This window comes from Hemiscyllium ocellatum, chromosome 3 (genome assembly GCF_020745735.1).
Source record: "Hemiscyllium ocellatum isolate sHemOce1 chromosome 3, sHemOce1.pat.X.cur, whole genome shotgun sequence".
NCBI lineage: Eukaryota > Metazoa > Chordata > Chondrichthyes > Orectolobiformes > Hemiscylliidae > Hemiscyllium > Hemiscyllium ocellatum.
The window spans coordinates 5,136,561-5,157,878 of NC_083403.1; the positions used below are offsets into that span (position 1 = coordinate 5,136,561).

At 44.2% G+C, this 21,318-nt stretch overlaps 1 protein-coding gene across 1 annotated transcript in view; it reads right to left on the reverse strand.

The window, feature by feature from the left end:
• The window catches only part of LOC132832876 (dynein axonemal heavy chain 6-like), a 670,564-nt gene that overhangs the window by 637,329 nt on the left and 11,917 nt on the right, over positions 1-21,318 (reverse strand). The window contains exons 2-4 of the mRNA XM_060851082.1: positions 11,239-11,404; positions 8,779-8,869; positions 1,011-1,113 (exon numbers count right to left, since the gene is read on the reverse strand). Of these exons, the coding sequence (XP_060707065.1) occupies positions 1,011-1,113; positions 8,779-8,869; positions 11,239-11,404 (360 nt within the window). The remainder of the gene's footprint in view (positions 1-1,010; positions 1,114-8,778; positions 8,870-11,238; positions 11,405-21,318) is intronic.

The following is a 21,318-nucleotide window of genomic DNA, read 5'->3' on the forward strand; positions in this document are numbered from 1 at the left end:
GAAGCTATGTCGGGTTTGATGCCAAATTTAGTTAGAGACAAAAAAAACTGCAGATGCTGGAATGCAAGGTTGCAGGAGGCTGGAAGAACACAGTTAGCCAAACAGTATCAGGAGGATGTCGACATAGCTGCATTGGAGCAACTATGCCCACAGTGCCAACAAGGACAAACATTGCTACCAGCAGCGTTCCCACGTTCATGGGAATGGCTAGGTATACCCTTGACTCAGTTGCATGTCGACTACGCCTGTCCTTTCAGGTGCTCGATGTTCTGGGTCATTGTGGATGCCCATTCAAAGTGGTTGGACATGCGTAGACTTCATTCGGCAAACTCAAGGATGACAATTGAAAAGCTGCGAGCATCATTTTCGATACACAGACCCCCGGAAGTATTGATCACAGACAATGGGACGTCATTTACTCACAGGGAACCTGAATATCTCCTAAAGTCAAATAGCATTCGGCACATAAGGTCAGCTCCATACCACCCATTTTCCAATGGTTTAATGGAAAGAGTGATCCAAACGTTGAAGGGAGGCTGAAAGTAGCAGTCTACAGCATCAATGTCCTGGTTCCTATTTGATTATAGGATCACTCCACACACAATAATAGGCATAGCTCCAGCAGAATTGTGGGAGAAGACTCTGCACCAGGGTTGAACCTGATATTCCCAGATCTTGGGGTAGGATGAAACAGCAGCAGGAACATCAATGCCAGTCAAATGCTCCCTCTTATCAAGAGAGACAATTTAATTCAGGGGATGGCATGCCGGAACCATGGAAATGGCCCGGTATGGGTACAAGGTCAGGTCCCATGACTTACAAGTTCAGGTAGAGGATATTGCATTGGATAAGCATATGGAGGTTATTGGGCTAGTGTAGGTTAGGTAGACTTTGGTCAGCGCAACATCGAGGGCCGAAGGGCCTGTACTGTGCTGTACTTTTTTATTTTCTATGTTCTATATAGTCCTGAACAAACACATGGATCACCTGAAAGCTGTTACAAAACATACCTGGCCTCTCAGAACAGTCCAAAGGCCTGACCGAAACCACAGGTGCTCCCCTCCATCTAGTGTCAACGAAACCTCCAAATCCGGAATGGATGTAGCCTTGATACTGTTGACACAGGAAGAGGAGGAGAGTCTTCTGAGATGTTCTGGATTTAAGAGATGGGGTATGATCCATTGCACATTGCCTGTCTCTGAGTCTGGATCAGAGTGGGGGGAGGGGTGGCTGGAAGGCGGTGGTGGTGATGTAGTGATTGGGACCAAGTGGACCTCATTAACTAAGAGGTTGATGGACCAGTCTTCTTGTGTTTTGGGAGGATGAGGATGAGGAGGAGGATGAGGATGAGGAGGATAAGGAGGATGAGGAGGATGAGGAGGAGGAGGATGAGGAGGATGAGGATGAGGAGGAGGAGGATGAGGAGTCTATATTGGGTCTGTGTTTTATGCACGTTCTCACTTGATTTGACTGTCTTGTCTTTGTTCCTGTTACCTTTGACAAAGTGGGATTTGAGATTTGTCCTCTTTTCCTAAAAGCTGGTTAAATGATGGGGTGTGGGGCTTGGCTTCACTGCCTTTTTGTCTGTATATTGTGGTTTCTTTGTAAACTGCTGTTTTCTGTTTGTTAACTGTATTTTGTACTTTAATAAAATAAAAACACATTATATATTTATGGGTGGCACAGTGGTTAGCACTGCTGTCTCTCAGTGCCAGAGATCCGGGTTCAGTTCCCGCCTCAGGTGACTGACTGACTGTGTGGAGTTTGCACATTCTCCCCGTGTCTGCGTGGGTTTCCTCCGGGTGCTCCGGTTTCCTCCCACAGTCCAAAGATGTGCAGGTTAGGTGAATTGGCCATGCTAAATTGCCCATAGTGTTAGATAAAGGGTTAATGTAGGGATATTGGGTGGGTTGCACTTCAGTGGGTCGGTGTGGACTTGTTGGGCCGAAGGGCCTGTTTCCACACTAAGTAATCTAATCATATGTAAGTAATCTAATCATAACAGGAGATTACAATCTCCTCAGTTCAAGGGCTGAGTCAAAGGTGACTGCCCACAGCCAGTGTGTTCACAAGTCAATAAAAGGTGACTTGGTGATGAGATACTGGCCTCTGCAGTTATTTCACAAGATGACTTACCAGGGGAAAGCAGTGGGTCACCTGCTGCTCAGGAGGGAAAGGGGAAGAAGAGCAGAGCAGTAGTCATTGGGGACTCGATAGTTAGGGGGACAGATAGGAGGCTCTGTGGGGATGAGAGAGACTCTCGGTTGGTGTGTTGCCTCCCAGGTGCCAGGGTCCATGATGTCTGTGTTTTTGGATCCTTCGCGGGGGGGAGGGAAAAGAAAGGAGAGCAGCCCCAAGTCATGGTCCACATTGGCACCAATGACATAGGTCGGAAGAGAGATGGGGACTTGAGGCTGAAATTCAGGGAGCTAGGATGGAAGCTTAGAGCTAGGACAAGCAGAGTTGTTTTCTCTGGTTTGCTGCCTGTGCCACGTGCTAGTGAGGTGAGGAATAGGGAGAGAAAGGAGTTGAACACGTGGCTACAGGGATGGTGCAGGAGGGAGGGTTTCAGGTTTTTGGATAATTGGAGCTCTTTCTGGGGTAGGTGGGACCTCTACAAGCAGGATGGTCTTCATCTAAACCAGAGGGGTACCAATATCTTGGTTGGGAAATTCACTAAAGCTATTAAGGTGGATTTAAACTAACACGGCAGTGGGATGGGAACCAAAATTGTAGGACAGGTACAGAGGAGGATGAGAGTAGGGAGTTCCCAAATCAAGTATCTGACACTGGCAAGTGAGAACCTGGATTGAAGTGTGTGTACTTCAACGTGAGGAGCTTCTGAAATAAAGTGGGTGAACTGGCAGTACCTGGGACTTCAATGTTGTGGCCATTACAGAGACATGGATAGAGCAGGGACAAGAATGGCTGTTGCAGGTTCTGGGATTCAGATGTTTCTGTAAGAAGAGAAGATGGTAAAAGAGGGGGAGGTGTGGCATTGTTGATCAGGGACAATTATTACAGTTGTAGAAAGGATGTTTGGGGACTTGTTAACTGAGGTAGTATGGGCTGAGGTTAGAAACAGGAAAGGAGAAGTCACCACGCTGGGAGTTTTCTATTGGCCTCTGAATAGTCCCAGCGATGTAGTGGAAAGGATAGCAAAGATGTTTCTTGATAGGAGTGATAGAGGCAGGGTAGTTGTCATGGGGAACTTCAACTATCCAAATATTGACTGGGATCACTACAGTACGGGTACTATGGATGGGTCAGTTTTTGTCCAGTGTGTGCAGGAGAGCTTCCTGACACAATATGTAGGCAGGTCTACAAGGGTTGAAGCCACTTTAGATTTAGTACTGGGTAACAAGCCTGGCCAGGTGTTAGGTTCGGAAGTAGGTGAGCACTTTGGAGACAGCGATCACAATTACTTTGGTGATGGAAAGAGATAGGTGTACTCCACTGAGCAAGAGTTACAGCTGGGGGAAGGAAAATTATGATGCAATTAGGAAAGATTTAGGAAGTGTAGAATGGGGAAGGAAACTGCAGGGGATAAGCACATTAAAATGTGGAGCTTATTCAAGAAAAAGCTCCTGTCTCCTAAATAAGTATGTACCTGTCAGGCAGGGAGGAAGATATAGAACATGTGAGCTGTGGTTTACTAAGGAAGTGGAATCCCTCAAAGAAGGTGGTGGCTTATGTTAGGACAAAATGTGAAAACTCAGGGTGCTTGAGGGTTACAAGGAAGTCAGGAAAGACCTAAAGAGCTCAGCCAGGAGGGGACATGAGAAGTTGTTGGCAGATAGGATCCAGTTAACCTAAGGCTTTCCTTAGGTATGTCAGGAATAAAAGAATGACAAGAGTTAGATTAGGTCCAATCAAGGATAATAGTGGGAAGTTGTGTGTGGAGTCAGGAGATAGGGGAAGCACTAAATAAATATTTTTCGACAGTGTTTGCTATAGAAAATGAAAATGTTGGTGAGGAAGATAGAGATACTTGCATCTAGACTAGAAGAGATTGAGTAAAAAGTGAGGTCTGCAGATGCTGGAGATCAGAGCTGAAAATGTGTTGCTGGTTAAAGCACAGCAGGTCAGGCAGCATCCAAGGAACAGGAAATTCGACGTTTCAGGTCAGAGCCCTTCATCAGGAATGAGGAGAGGGTGCCAGGCAGGCTAAGATAAAAGGTAGGGAGGAGGGACTTGGGGGAGGGGCGATGGTGATGTGATAGGTGGAAGGAGGTCAAGGTGAGGGTGATAAGCCGGAGTGGGATGGGGGGCGGAGAGGTCAGGAAGGAGATTGCAGGTTAGGAGGGCGGTGCTGAGTTCGAGGGAAACAACTGAGACAAGGTGGGGGGAGGGGAAATGAGGAAACTGGAGAAATCTGAGTTCATCCCTTGTGGTTGGAGGGTTCCCAGGTGGAAGATGAGGCGCTCTTCCTCCAACCGTCGTGTTGTTATGTTCTGGCGATGGAGGAGTCCAAGGGCCTGCATGTCCTCGGTGGAGTGGGAGGGAGAGTTAAAGTTTTGAGCCACGGGGTGGTTGGGTTGGTTGGTCCGGGTGTCCCAGAGGTGTTCCCTGAAGCGTTCCGCAAGTAGGCGGCATGTCTCCCCAATATCGAGGAGGCCACATTGGGTGCAGCGGATGCAATTCACCTGCACCTCCACACACATCATCTATTGCATCCACTGCACCCGATGTGGCCTCCTCTATATTGGGGAGACAGGCCGCCTACTTGTGGAACGCTTCAGGGAACACCTCTGGGACACCCGGACCAACCAACCCAACCACCCCGTGACTCAACACTTTAACTCTCCCTCCCACACCACCGAGGACATGCAGGTCCTTGGACTCTGCCATCGCCAGAACATAACAACACGACGGTTGGAGGAAGAGCGCCTCATCTTCCACCTGGGAACCCTCCAACCACAAGGGATGAACTCAGATTTCTCCAGTTTCCTCATTTCCCCTCCCCCCACCTTGTCTCAGTCGTTTCCCTCAAACTCAGCACCGCCCTCCTAACCTGCAATCTTCTTCCTGACCTCTCCGCCCCCACCCCACTCCGGCCTATCACCCTCACCTTGACCTCCTTCCACCTATCACATCTCCATCGCCCCTCCCCCAAGTCCCTCCTTCCTACCTTTTATCTTAGCCTGCCTGGCACACTCTCCTCATTCCTGATGAAGGGCTCTGGCCCGAAACATCGAATTTCCTGTTCCTTGGATGCTAGAAGAGATTGAGGTTCACAAGGAAGAGGTATTAGGAATACCGCAGAGCGTGAAAATAGACAAGTCCCCAAGGCCGGATGGGATCTATCCTAGGATCCTCTGGGGAGCAAGGGAAGAGATTGCTGAGCCTTTGGCATTGATCTTCAAATCATCACTGTCTACAGGAATAGTGTCTGAGGACTGGAGGATAGCAAATGTGGTTCCCTTGTAGTAGAGACAACCCTGGTAATGACAGACCAGTGAGTCTCACTTCAGTTGTTGGTAAAGTGTTGGAAAAGGTTATAAGAGAGGATTTATAACCATCTAGAAAAGAATAATCTGATCAGGGACAGTCAGCACGGTTTTGTGAAGGGTAGGTCATGCCGAATGAATCTTATTGAGTTTTTTGAGAGTGACCAAACAAGTAGATGAGTGTAAACTGGTTGTGATGTATATGGATTTCAGCAAGGTGTTCGATAAGGTTCCCCACAGTAGGCTATTATACAAAATGCGGAGGAATGGGATTGTGGGAGACATAGTAGTTTGGATCAGTAATTGGCTTGCTGAAAGAAGAAGGTTGTAGTTGATGGAACATGCTCATCTTGGTGTCCAGTTACTAGTGGTGTACTGCAAGGGTCGGTATTGGGTCCACTGCTGTTCGTCATTTTATAAATGACCTGGATGTGGGCGTAGAAGGGTGGGTTAGTAAATTTGCAGACTACACTAAGTTGGTGGAGTTGTGGATAGTGACAAAGGATGTAGTAGGTTGCAGAGAGACATGGATAAGATGCAGAGCTGGGCTAAGATGGCAAGTGCAGTTTAATGTGGACAAGTGGATACACTTTGGACGGAGTAATCAGAATGCAAAGTACTGGGCTAATGGTAAGATTCTTGGGAGTGCAGATGAGCAGAGATCTGTGTCCATGTACACAGATCCCTGAAAGCTGCCACCCAGATTGACCAGGTTGTTAAGAAGACCGTGTTTTAGCCTTTATAAATAGAGGCATTGCGTTCTGGAACCAGGAGGTAATGCTGCAGCTGTACAAAGCTCTGGTACAGCTGCACTTGGAGTATTGTATACAGTTCTGGTCACTGCATTCTAAGAAGGATGTGGAAGCTTTGGAAAGGGTGTAGAGGAGATTTACTAGGATGTTGCCTGGTATGGAAGGAATGTCTTACGTGGAAAGGCTGATGGTCTTGAGGCTATTTTCATTACAGAGAAGGTTCAGAGGTGACTTAATAGAGACATACAAGATAAGCAGAGGGTTAGATAGGGTGGACAGGGAGAGCCTTTTTCCAAGTATTGAGATGGCAAACATGAGGGAATCCAACTTTAAAGTGAGAGGAGATAGGTGTAAGACAGATGTCAGAGGTAGTTTCTTTATTCAGTAGTGAGGTATGGAATGCTTTGCCTGCATCAGTAGTAGATTCACCAAGTTTAACTGCATTTAAGTTGTCATTGGACAGGCAAATGGACGGAAATGGAATAGTGTAGGTGGGAAGGGCTTCAGATTGGTATGACAGGGTGGTGCAATATTGAGGGCTGAAGGGCCTGTACTGTGCTGTAATGTTTTATGTTCTAGGTCCAGCTGGCTAACCTCATTACAATCACTACAATCTGGAGTTCTTCTCTTGGAAAGAAGTGTATAAGACTAAGAAATTGAATGCAGAAAAAAATACAACTATCTGCTGATAAACTGAAATAAAGAGGGAAAATACTGCAAACACTGGGAAATGTTTTGGATCAATCAAACTGAATAAATTAAGAGGTGTTATAAGATTAAGTATTGTTGACAAGAGACATACTGTTGAGGTGTTTTGGCTTGTTGATTGGTTGATAATTGAACTTTGGTTGAGGAATTGCCATGGAGAATGCATCAGGGAACAACTATCCTGTAATCTTTTGTTTAAATTCAGATTAAGCAGGCTGACTCTGGTTGAGGGGTTGTCATTGGCAATGCCCCAGGGAAGAGTTCCCCTCCAGGCTTTGTAGTTGACAAAGGCACAGTAGCTGGATTGTAATTTTGTTTGTAATAATGATTTGTTCTGACAGAATGCTGTTTCCAACTGCACAAGCATTGCCTGACTTGTGCATGTTTACAGAATGTTCCTTTTATTTCTTTTATACCATATCTTTCTGAAGCTAAACTTCAAATCACATTGCTCTCTCAATACAAGGTCAGGTATAAAGATGATATTCAGAAATATTTAGTTTGAAGCTAGACTGTACTCTGCTTCTATCAGATTTTTACCAATTTTCATTCTTACTGATACCTCATTGAGGCCATTTTGGAGTCCACAACTAAACACTTCACAATCAACTAACCAGCTAAGTTTTTTGTGTTGTCTGCAAATTTCCATATCATACCTCTCACATTTATGTAAGAATCATTTAAATTATACAACAAACAGCAATAGACCAAACACTGATTGCTGAGGAATGCTACTGGAAACTGCTTTCTGTTTGTAAAATCAATCAATTGTCCCCCTTTGTTTCCTGTCACTGAGTCAGTTTTTCATCCAACTCTGCCATGTTCCCCTATATTCCACACTTTTTTATGCTTTTGACCAGTGTCATGTGAAACATTGTCAAAAGGTCTTGCTAAAAATCCATGTAGATAACAACAACCACTGCACTACCTTCATCAATTCTTCAATTTATACTGTCACAAAAAAAAAATCACTGAAGATAGTAAGTTATGATTTTTCCTGTTTTCAGGTCTCAAACCCTTTGCTAGTTTTAGTGAGGATTGGAAAATGATCCTCTGAGCATCTGTAATTTCATCCTGAGGTTCCTGAAATGCCTGGGATATGAGCCTTAGTAATTTATCCACATTCAAACTTGTCAGTCCCTCCAGAACTCATCATGCACTGTTTACTGCATCGAATAGTTGATATTCTTTATCTTTAATGAGTGTCTTCACAAAGGAGAGTGATTAATACAAAGTGCTTAATGAGAACCCTACTCATGTTTTCTTTATCCATCTTTTGTTCATCTTTGGGCCATGAATGTTGTCATAAAGCTGTGCAATTATTACCCATCCTTAATTGCCCTTGAACCGAGTGTCTCACTCTGCATTTTCAGAGGGCAGTTTAGAGTTAGCCACATTCCTGTGGATATGCAGTCACATGTAGGCCAGTGAAGGGCTTATGCTCGAAACGTCGAATTCCCTATTCCTGAGATGCTGCCTGACCTGCTGTGCTTTAACCAGCAACACATTTTCAGCTGTGATCTCCAGCATCTGCAGACCTCATTTTTTACTTACAGACAGTAGGAATGGCAGATTTCCTTCATTAAAGGGCATTGGTGGATCAGATGGGTTTGTAACGATTAATGATGGTGACCATGAAACTGAGACATGATTTATAAATCTAAATAGCCAGAGCATTAGGTTGAGCCTCTGGATTACTAGTCTAGAGTCAATACCACCACATCTGCGAATTCTGCCAGCCCTCTCTCAAATCAGTCTCTGGCCTGGTGTGGGTTCATTCTGGCTGACAGAGTCACAACAACAGAAAGAGGCCATTCGGCCTATCAAGTACCTGCTGGATCTCGGACAAATTCAAGCTGTCCTATTACCAAGGATCATACATGATTATTTCCGTCAAGTATTGTTGACTGCCTGTGATTTCACCAGCATCAAAGGCTCCTGGTTCCATGTCAAAAATATCTGCATTTTAAGAATGTATTTAGAGAATGTGGGGGTTGCTGGCATTATGCCCATCCCTAATTGTCCTGGCGAAGGTGGTGATAAGCTGTTTTCCTGAACTGTACTCTTTCAGATGTGGATACACCCACAGTGTTGATAAGGAGGAGCGAGTTCCAGAACTTTGACCCAGTGTCACTGAATGAATGGTGATATGTTCCCAAATCAGGAAAGCTTGTGGTTTGGTGGAGGATTTGAAGGTGGTGGTGATCCCATGTACCTGCTGCCCTTGTCCTTTTTGAACAATAGTGTTTGTAGGTTTGAAGGAAGCTTGCTGAGTTACTTCTGTGGGTGAAAACAAGGACTCCAGATGCTGGTGGACTTCGGGACAGGCAGCAGAGGAAAGTGGCCGAGCAGAGGCTGATAGCTAAGTTCGGTACCCATAGGGAGGGCCTCAACTGGGACCTTGGATTCATGTCACATTATAGGAGATCACCATTGCACTACACACACACACTCTCATATACACACGGACACAGGTACACAGACGCACACACAAACACCCACACACACCCTTATAGACACACACACTCCCACACTCACACATGCACCCCCTCACAGACTTAAGACGCTCTGCACTCACTACACACACACACACACACTTTCTCACTCTCACAGCCCCCACCCCAGACAGACACACACACACTCACACACAGACAAAGACCCACATTTATAGTGGTTTGAATCTGCTGCTTCCGGTTGTCAGTTGCTGTCCGCTGCAGTGGCTGGTATATAGGGTCTAGGTCGATGTCTGTTGACGGACACATCGACCTAGACCCCATATACCGGCCACTGCAGCGGACAGCAACTGACAACTGGAAGCGGCAGATTCAAACCACTATAAATGCCGGAGGAATCAGCACAGAAGCACTTCACAGGAGGCTCCCAAGCACTGAGGATGTCACCTAGAAAAGGGGACGAAACGTTTGCAACAAAAACTCCCAGCTCGGCGAACAGAACCACAACAACTGTTGGACTATAACCTGGTGTTATGTGATTTTTAACTTTGTACACCCCAGTCCAATACCGCCATCTCCAAATCATGACCATTATTGAAGGTCCTGTATTATTCAGTTGTTTCTCAGTAAGATCCTTTGTCATGATGTCAGGGAAACCATTCTATAATCTTGCAGACACAGCAGTCAGTTAGAGAACCAGAGTTACAGTGCTGCCACATCATCTTTAATCCTTGTACAAGTACAGCACTTCAGTGAGCACTAAGCTGTGAAATCACTCCTTAAGTTCTTAAGCTAGCTTCAATTTTTCCATCTGATGTCATTTCCATCTTCATATGGAGCTAACTAGTCCTGCATTAAACTTCACTGAACAGCTCAATAATTCTGGGATTCTTTTTGAAAAATGAATCAATTATTTCTTTCTCTCAGGTGGAGGTGCTGATAGCGTGCAAAGAAGAGGCACACCCACACATTATGTTCACAATTTTTCTGCTCTTCAAAGCCCTCTTCAAGCTACAATAAAACTGTACAGCAGGAAGGATAAGGCTCAAAGAGGAACCAGTCTCACAAAATAGTGTTCATCAAACAACGTTATTTTGTTCAGAAGAAGACCATACATCATAGATCTCATCAAGACATAGACTGCACAGGGAGCAATGTGAGTTATCCCGATTCATTCCTAATGAAATGAACTATTGCAATGAATATTTACAGCACAGAAATAAACTATTTAGCCAAATTCATTGAAAGATCAAAATTCTGTGGTTGCTAAAGATCTAAAATAGAAAGAAAAATACTGGAAATACTCAGCAGCTTAGGTGCTCAGCTTTGAAGAAAGAATCAGAATTAATTTCTCAGGTCTGTGAACTTTCTACAGATACCTCACAGTGCCAGAGACCCAGGTTCAATTCCCACCTCAGGCAACAATCTGTGGGGGGTTTGCACATTCTCCCCGTGTCTGCGTGGGTTTCCTCTGGGTGCTCCGGTTTCCTCCCACAGTCCAAAAATGTGCAGGTCAGGTGAATTGGCCATGCTAAATTGCCCATAGTGTTAGGTGAAGGGATAAATGTAGGGGAATGTGTCTGGGTGGGTTGCTCTTTGGAGGGTCCGTGTGGACTTGTAGGGCCGAAGGGCCTGTTTCCACACTGTAAGTAATCTAATCTAATCTAACCTGTAAACTGAGAAATGTAGAAATTTAATAGGTTTTCAGCTCGGGTGAGACAAAGACAAAAGGAAAATGTGGGACACAGTGGAGAGATTGGAAAACACAAGAGTTGACTTTCCAAGGCCGAGAACAATGATGATAAGAGAAGAAAAGGAACAGCCTCAGCAGAGGAACGGAGATTCCAGGCAGCCACAGCATGAGACATATCCTACTTTCAACAGCAGTCACCACTTGGTACTGTCTTTTGTTCTCCCTGCTTGGGAGCCTGGCATTACTCAAATGCCTATTGAAGGCTTGCAGCAATCCATGGTCTGCCAGGTTCTGAGCCCTCAGGGCCACGACTCCTAATCCCCACAGAGGTGGTTTCATCTTTTCCAACTGTGCAGTTAGCGGAGGGAGAACATCAATTATACAATAGGAATGAGGAGGAGTCAGACCGCCAACTGGAATCTCTGCTATTTGGGGCAAGGAGGCAATGCAGCCTGAAGCTACGAAGCTGGGGTGGGGGGAATGCTGGCCTGAGGATGACTCTGGAATCTGGTGGGAGCCTGGATGCTGTGGGAGTTGCTGGGTTGGGGGAGTGGGGGCCAAGGCTTGGGGATTGGGAGTGGGCCTGGATTGAGGGTGAGGAAGGGCAGGGAAAGTGGGGCCAAGGCCTGAGGACTTGCAGCAGAGTGGAAATGGGGAGAGCATTAGTGATCTCAGACTAAGCCCCACGCTCTGCAACTGGATCCTCAGTTTCCTGACTCACAGGCCACAATCAGTGAAGATTGGGGACAATATTTCATTGTCACGAACACTCAACACTGGAGTCCCGGAAGGGTGCGTACTCAGCCCCCCTACTCTACTCACTGTACACCAATGACTGTCGCCAAATACCAGATGAATGACATTTATAAGTTCGTTGATGACATCACCATAGTTGGTCGAATCTCAGATGGCAACGAAATAGATTACAGACGCGAGGTGGAAGACCTGTAAAAATGGTGCACTGGGAGTAACCTAGCTCTCAATGCCGGTAAAACCAAGGAACTCATTATTGACTTTCGGCAGGATGTTACTCATGCCACCTACACATTAACAGCACAGAGATTAGCGAGTGGAGAGTGTCAAGCTCCTGGGAGTGGTCATCCACAATCAGCTTTCTTGGACTCTTCATGTGGACGCACTGGTTACAAAGGCCCAACAACGTCTCTTCTTTCTCAGGCAGCTGAGGAAATTTGGCATGATGGCAAATACCCTTGCCAACATTTATAGGTGCGCCATCAAGAGCATTCTGTCTGGATGTGTCATGATCTGGTATGGTAACTGCATCATTCAAGATAGGAAACTGTTACAGAGAGTGGTGAACTCGGCCCGGACAGTCACAAAGACCAACCTCCCATCTATAGAATCCATCTACCAGGCCTACTGTCCAGGAAAGACTACCAGCATTCTTAAAGATCCATCCATCCTGGCAATGTTTTTCTACAACCTCTACCGTAGGGGAGAAGGTGCAGAAACCTGAACATGCATCTGCTGGTTTCAAAACAGTTTCTACTGTTGTTAGAATATGAGTGGACTCACAAACTCTTAACACTCGCCTGTATTTTTGTTTTTGCCGCTGTTTACCTATTATTTAATTATCTGTGCTACTAAACTCTGTGATCTGCCTGCATTGCTTGCAAGATAAAGCGTTTCACTGTGCCTCAGTACACGTGACAATCAATTCAATTCAATTCAACATTTCTTCTGTACTCATGGTAACTGGTTACAATGATGTGACTCAGAATGTCAAGCTTGTTTTCAGTATTCTGCTGATTTCACAGATGTCAGTTTTGCAACAATACTTCCAACAAAATATCTCCAAGGGAAAAACCACATCATGTTTCAATGATGCATATTTATGTCACATCTTTAATTTAAGGAAAGGCATTTCAGAGATGCATCATAAAATAATGTATAATACCAAGCCACAAAAGGAGCTATATGTCAGGTAACAAAGGCTTAATCATACAGGCAGGACTCAATGAGTGTCTTTGAGGTCCCCTCTCATTCTTTTCTGCTCTAAGGAAAACAACCCTAACTTAACTAGTCTCTCTTCATAGTTGAATCTCTTCTGCACTCCCTCCAGTGTAATCACATCCTTTCTACAGCATGCATACAGTACTCCAGCTGCAACCTAACCAAAGCCCTGACCAGCTCCAACATGACCTCTCTGCTCTTACAATCTATGTCACAACTGATAAAGGCATGTCCTGCGTGCCTTCTTAACTATGCTATTAAATTAGCCTGTCATATTCAGGGATGTGTGGATATGCACCCCGTAATTCATCGGCGTTTCCTTGTATCCTGCCATTCATTGAATTACTCTCTTGTTACTTCTTCCAAGATGTGTCACAACAGTTTTCAGGAGTAAATTTTATCTGCCACTGATCTGCCCATTGTGACCAAACCATCTACATCCTCTTGTAACCTAAGACCTTCTTCCTTAATGTCAACCACCTGGCCAATCGTTGTGTCACTCATAACCTTACTTATCATTCCCCCCAACATTTTCTCCTATTTCATTTATATATGTATATTATGATCAATAAGGGACCCAGAACTGATCCCTCTGGTATGTCACTGGACACCAGCCCAGTCACACGAATGGCCTTTTACCATCATTCTCTGCCTCCTGCCATGAAGCCAATTTTGGATCCAATCTGCCAAGTTACCCTGGATTCCATGTGCTTATATCTTCATTATCAGGCTCCCACGTGGGACTGTGTTGAAGGCTTTGCTGAAGTCCACATAAACTACAGCAATCACACTAGCATCTTCTCCACACCTGGTCACTTCCTCAAAAAATTCAATCAAATTTGTTTGGTGTGACCTCCATCTAACAAAACCATGCCAACTATTCCTGCTCAAACCTTGCCTCCCCAAATAGAATTTAATTCTATTTTTAAGAATTATCTCCAAGAGTTTCCCTCCCACTGATGTGAGATTCACCCGTCTGCAATTCTTGGTTTATCTCTACCATCCTTCTTGAAAAGTGGAACCACATTAGCTGTTGTCCAGCTGTCTGGCACCCACTTGGGTCAGCGTCTATGTAGTTTGTTCTCTCATATCCCACAGCAGCCCGTAAGTCAACTGATCCAGACCTGGGGATTTGTCCTCTTTAAAGTCTACCAAAAGTTTTGTTGGGTAAGCCCATGACCAGAGGTGGCACAGGATGGCTGCCCATGAATTTTTTGTTAGAGACAAAAAAAACTACAGATGCTGGAATCCAAGATGGACAAGCAGGGGGCTGGAAGAACACAGCAAACCAGGCAGCATCAAGAGGTGGAGAAGTCAATGTTTTGGGTGTAACCCTTCTTCAGGACTGAGGGTGGGTGTAAGGGGATCTGCAGGTAAAGGGGGTGGTGAAGTCAGAATAGGTGAAGACAGGTGGAGGATACGACCTGGTTTGTCAGTGGGAGGAATGAATCCAGTTGGTGGCTGGAAGGAAGGGTCAGTCAGAGGAATGGAAGGGAAGGAGTTGGGCTGGGAAGGGAGTCGAGAGATGGGATGGGAGGTTATTTGAAATTGGAGAACCCAATATTGAGTCTCCCATACTGGAAGCTGTCCAGGAGGAAGATGAGGTGTTGCTCCTCCAATTTGCGGTTTGGTTCATTGTGACAATGAAGGAGGCCAAGAATGGTCATGTTGGAAATGGAGTGGGAAGGGGAATTAAAATGGGCAGTGACTGAGAGGTCTGGTTGGCCCCTGTGAGCCCAGCTGAGATGCTCGGTAAACTATTCCCTAAGTTTACGTTCGATCTCCCTGACGTAGAGAGGACCATATCAGGAGTACCTGATGCAGTAAACAAGGTTGGAGGAGAGGCAGGTGAACGTCTGTCTCATGGACTGTTTGGGGCCCTGGATGGAGGTGAGGAGGTGGTGTACTGGCAAGTTTTGCATCTTTTCCGGTTGCAGGGGAAGGTACCTGGGGGTTCAGGGGGTGTTGGTTGTTGCCAATCCCTGGTTCGTATCACTCTCCCCACCTAAATTCAGGGCATGTTTCGCCAAACTTCTCAACTGGGCCCACAGGGGCCGACCTGACCTCCAGTCTCTGCCTATTTTAATTCCCCTTCCCTCTCCCCTTCTGACATGACCATCTTTGGTCTTCTCCACTGCCACAATGAACCAAACTAGAAATTGGAGAAAGAACACCTATTTTTCCTTCTGGGCAAGCTACAGCCTAGAGGACTTAACAGTGAGTTCTCCAATTTCAAATAACCTCCCTTCCAGCCCCTCCCCTGCCCTTCCACTCCTCTCATCAACTCTTCCACAGCCATTAATCAGATTCATTCCTCCCTTCGACCAACCAGGTTGTACCCTCCACTTGTGTTCATCTATCCCCGCCTCACCACCCTGTCTTCATCACCCCTTTTATCTGCAGTTCCCCTTACACCCACCCACCACCCCACCAACCCCCAGGCCTGAAGAAGGATTATACCCAAAATGTTGACAACTCCACCTCCTGATGCTGCCTAGATTGCTGTGTTTTTCCAGCTTCCTGCTTGTCTACCATGGATTTTTGGTTGGCAGGGTATGGCAGAGGGGATATTTGGTGGCAGTAACTGAATTGGCTTGCTGGGTTCAGAATTAAAGTGAAATCATAAGTTAGGACAACGGCAGCTTTGAGAAAAAAATAAACCTAAGATAGAACAAAGGATCTTACAAATTAAAATACAACAAGTTCTGCACAAGCTCACAGCAGCAGATTTCTGTAAGATGCAGTCTGATAATAGATGTTTGGGAACAGGCAGCTTGACATTTGTAGTTTAGCAAGAATTAAAATAAAAGTATGATTCCACAACAATAGAGACTGGTGTCAATAAACAACCTTGCAGGAACGTTTTTCTCCAACAGCAGGAAGATTAGAACAACAAAAGGGTATAAACCAGATACCTCATAAGGCTACCAAGAAACAAATAAACGTGACAAATAAACATAGCAAGGGGAGGCAGAAACAATTGTTAAACAGGGTCACTGTGATCTCGAGAGAATAAACAATGGCTGCTTCCAGCGGATCGAACAGCCTAAAAAAATCTGAGTAAGCTTCTGTTACTGACATCATGAAGCTACAAAAGTGTTTGGATTTTGTTCCTATCAATGGGGTTGGAATAGGTGCCACATGAAGCATATTTAAAATAAATTATAAAGTCCTTCCTGTTATAAAATTTCCTCTTTACAGCATGTAAAATAAAAGGAGCTGTAAAAGGCAGCTGCCAGACTGAGGGGCTGGGTTTCTTTAATTTTTCCAAGTCAGGCAACAGGGAAGCTAAGCTGCTCCTGAAATTGTTAGTTTTGTCACAGAATCAGAATATTCAACGTAACGATGTATTCCTTAATAAATAAATTTATGTTAGAGCTGATATTACAAATATTGTAACAGTTGGTAGAAATTAACATCCTTTTTAATCTTTGGTACTAAGGTCAGCAAGCAATATGAATTGTATGACCAAATTTGAAAAGTCATTAGTAGTAAACTGAAATGATGCAGCTGGCAAGTGTCCAGGAAGGGACATATCAATCAGTGTTAAGATGTAAATTAATGGGGTATGTTGTAAGATCCCAAGGCCTGATGATGACAATGTCTGGTAAACATCATAAGATCATGGGGCACCTAACAAGAGTAGCAATTGCATGTTATTCTCTGACTACAACTGGATAAACAAGAATAAAACTCAGTGAGAACTACCCCATCCAGCTTGGCAACAGTGGAGAGGCATTGTCTGCAGATACTGTGGCTAACCTGTGATGGAAGGTGTGTGATTTATGTATACAAATATACTATTTATTTCTGAGTTCAATTTTTTGAATTTTGAATGAGTGGCAGATGGAATTTCTGTGTCTCTGAAGAGGTTTAATGATTAGTCAGTATTTCTGTAGTCATGGTGGTGTCATTTAGAAAAATGAGAGAAATGGAAACAAAGACAGAAAAACTCAGCAGGTCTGGCAGCATCTGTGGAGAGAAATCAGAGTTAATGTTTCAGGTAGAGTGACCCTTCCTCACAACACAGAGAAATGGTTTTGGAGACCAATCGGGGACTGTTTACATTAAGAAAGTTTACCTGAACAATGTGAACAATGTAGTGCATTAAGCTTTCAGATAGAAACTTGTATAATTTTTTTCAGGCTGAAGGGAAACACGCTTGGAAAAGAACGTGGAAAAAAGCTTATTGGGTAGTTTTGCAGAATGCTTTAATTGACGTTGATATGTAAAGCAATTGCTCTTAAGAAAGGGAGAAGATAGGTTAGATTTTAGCTCAGTATAAGGAGTTAAGTTTATAAGTTCAGAAGTGTTTGGTTAAAATCCTGAAGGGGTTTTGTGAAGCTAATGTCATGAGGTTGTAGGTGTCCTGTATCTTTAAGAGGAGTGAAAACTGGCAAGGACTTAATAAGCACAGAGTGTGCTGAAAAGCTTTTAAAATGCAACATCTGGTTGTGAAACAAATAGCTGGCACTGAGTTGTTAGGGTACAAAGCAATTCAAATTTGGCCAATCAGTTTAAATTATGCCCCAAGATACCAAAATCCATTCACATTTGAATTTTACTGTTTTGACGACATCAAACCAATGAGACAATCCAATGTTTTGGTATATAAAAATCAGGTATTTTAAACAGTTAGCCAGAGCAGCAAAGGGCATCAACAAACACAGATTGCTCACAGAGCTGCTCTCTGAAATGTACAAAGACAAACGAAGAACAAAGAAAATTACAGCGCAGAAACAGGCCCTTCAGCCCTCCAAGCCTCTATCTAAATCTGTCACCTGTCAAGGATCTGTAGCCCTCTGCTCCCTGCCCATTTATGTATCTGTATAGATCCATCTTAAATGACGCTATCGTACCCACTTCTACCACCGTCACTGGCAATGTGTTCCAGGCACCCACCACTCTCTGCCTAAAGAACTTTACATTATAATCTCCCCTAAACTTCTTCCCTCTCAAATTGAACTCGTGACCCCATGTAATTGAATCCCCCAGTCTGGAAAAAGGCTTCTTGCTATCTGTCTATACCTCTCATGATTTTGTAACCTCAATTATGTCCCCCCTCTACCTAATGAAAATAATCCTAATCTACTCAACCTCTCTTCATAGCTAGTGCCCTCCATACCAGGCAACATCTTTGTGAACCTCCTCTGCATCCTTTCCAAAGCATCCATTTGGTAATGTGGCAACCAGAACTGTACACAGTATTCCAAGTGTGGCCAAACCAAAGTCCTATACAACTGTAACATGATCTGCCTACTCTTGTACTCGGTACCCCGTTAAATGAAGGAAAGCATGCCATATGCCTTCCTGACCACTCTATCAACTAGTGTTGCCCACCTTCAAGTACAATGGACCTGAAAACCCAGATCTCTCTTTACATCAATTTTCCCCAGGACTTTCCATTTACTGTATAGTTCAGTCTGGAATTGCATCTTCTAAAATGCATCACCTCACATTTGCCAGGATTGAACTCCATCTGCCATGTCTCTGCCCAACTTTCCAATATATCTACATCCTGCTGTATTCTTTGATAGTCCCCTTCACTATCTGCTACTCCACCAATCTTAATGTCATCTGCAAGCTTGCTAATGAGGCAACCTACACCTACCTCCAAATCATTTATGTTAATTACACACAACAGTGGTCCCTGCACGGATCCCCGTGGGACAACATTGTTCACAGGTCTCCATCTTCCACTACTACTCTCTGACACCTGCTGACCAACCAGTTCTCTATCCATCTAACCAGTACACCTTGGACCCCATACAACTTCACCTTCTCCATCAGCCTACCATGGGGAACTTTATCAAATGCCTTACTGAAGTCCATGTATATGACATCTACAGCCCTTCCCTCATCAACCAACTTTGTCACCTCTTCAAAGAACTAAACTTCAAAAAAATGTAACTGTTCATATGAAATCTATGGAGCAGAAGACCGAAGAAAAGACCCGGAAAAATCTAGAGCAAGGTACAGAGGAGAATCAACACAGCTGATTGGTTTTGAAATTTGAATTATTTTGTAAAACCTAATTGGGGGGATGGGGGGGTTTATTGGATCAATATAGTATTGTAGAGGGGGAGGTAGATAAATTAATCAGAAGGAGGTTTACAGTGTGGAGAGTTGTTTATTTTTTTCTCTTGGAGTTAAAGGATAAATTGTTAATTTTTTTCATTAAATAGTGGGATTTGGTAAGTCTTTGTAACTCATACTTTTATAGGTTACAAGGCAATTTTCTGTGTGTCTGGATTAAATTAACAGAAGGGTTTACCCCTGTCATAACGGTTTGGGGGCTCACATCCGTGATTTGAACAGGTTTACATAGATCCAGTCTGAGATTTGGACAGATGTGAATAGATTTGGGGTACAAAGAAAACCACTTGTAGGTTAGTATCTAAGATCTTTAAGTAAAACGTGAATGAGACAATTTGTTTAATTTTGGTGACTTGTGGTTAGTTAAATTAAAAGTGAGAGAAGGAGATCCAAGATGGCGGCGACTCAGCAAGTCTGAGTCTACAGAGCCCTTCCCAAAACCTGGGAAAAGTGGGTTTCCTGCCCCCACCACACTTGCCAAACCACCCAAAAAATTTCTTTAATCTTAATTAGCTGCTGAATATTATATTTAAACAGTCTAATACTGAGTGGATAATGAGTAAATCAAAGGGACCCCGCAGCTCTCAGAAAACAAGGACCCCTCCCCCACCCTCCTCTCCTCCTCCGGCTGCAGCTGATGTAAAAACAGGCCTTGAAGAGATGATTGCCAGGCTGGAATCGACACTCGTCAATTTCATCGCAGAATCCAGACAGAGATGGAATGCATTCGAAGAAAAGTTACAAAAGTACAGCCAGGCTCTCGAGGAATTACAGGGCCGAGTGAAGGGGGCGGAGCTAAAGGCCACGACCTCCGAGGCTGCAGCACAAACAGCTGCAGAACAGGTGCCAGCTCTGGAGCAGAGAGTCCGGGCCTTTGAAATCTACATGGATGACCTGGATAATAGAAATCGGAGAAAGAATATCCGTCTTCTGGGCCTCCCTGAACAAGAAGAGAAGGGACAGTTGGCAGTATTTCTGGAGCGATGGCTGCCCCAGCTTTTAAACCTGGGGGCTGAAACTGACCGGGTAAGGGTGGAGTGGGCCTACCGGGTCGCAGTACGCGGATCTGGCCCAAACCAGCGCCCACGCCCGGTCCTGTTCCGGCTGCAGAGTTATAGGGAGAGGCAGATACTCCTGGATGCCTCCAGAAAGCTTGGAAAGGATCCTAAAGCCATGATCCATGAAGGATCCAAGATTATGTTATTTCAGGACTTCTCCCCGGCTTTGGCACGAAGGAGGAAGGCGTTTGATGAGGTGAAGAAATGTCTAAGGAACTTAAATATTCAATACACCTTACGCTACCCAGCGACGTTATGCTTTACCCACGAAGGATCCGAGTATAATTTTAGATCATCGGAAGAGGCCAAGAAACTTTTAGACTCGGTTAAATAAATCGTAAGAGACAATTTATGTTGGCTTGCCTCTTCCACACTCCGTGGGGAGAAATGGATACTTTATTCTACTTTATTTTTGCCTCTGGGAGCGGGGTTGTCTTCCTTGCTATGTTATTATACTTAACTGTAATCTGTTGGAGTTGTAATTTTATAGTTATGTGTGTTTGTACGTGGCATTGATGCTAGCAGATATACTCAGGTATGGGTGGGGAGGGGTGGGGGTGCGGCGCTCACTGTTAACTCTAGCTCGGTATTATATCTAAATCCTATTAAGGAGCGCCCGGGTTGAGGGTGGGACACTGTTTGGGAGAGGATATGGTGGAACGTAGGAAAGGTAGTAAGGCCCCCTGAGAACAAGGGGGAAGATCTCCATTCAAACATGTTTAATTTTTTTTTAGTTCTTATTGTTTGGAAAAACTTCCTTTTTATCATACTGTTATGAGTGTATTAGAGAACATTTTCTCTTATTTGAAGGATGTAAGCGACTCAACTATACACTCTGGATGACTGTGGATTAGTTGAATTTTGATGATTATATATTTAAGATCTATTTTTATATTAATGTTTGTGCTTGAAAATTCTGCTTATTTTTGTAAATTTGTCAAAATGTTAAATTCCCAATAAAAATATCTATATAAAATAAAAGTGAGAGAAATGGCTCTGAATATTGCTAAAGAAGTTCTGGGGTTTGAAGATGATTCCCAAATTTGCCAAGAAAGAAAAGAGAATTCTCATAGAATTGGCAATGAGGTTAGAGTTGGGTTTAACCAAGGACAAAAGTAAAGCTGAAATTGTAAG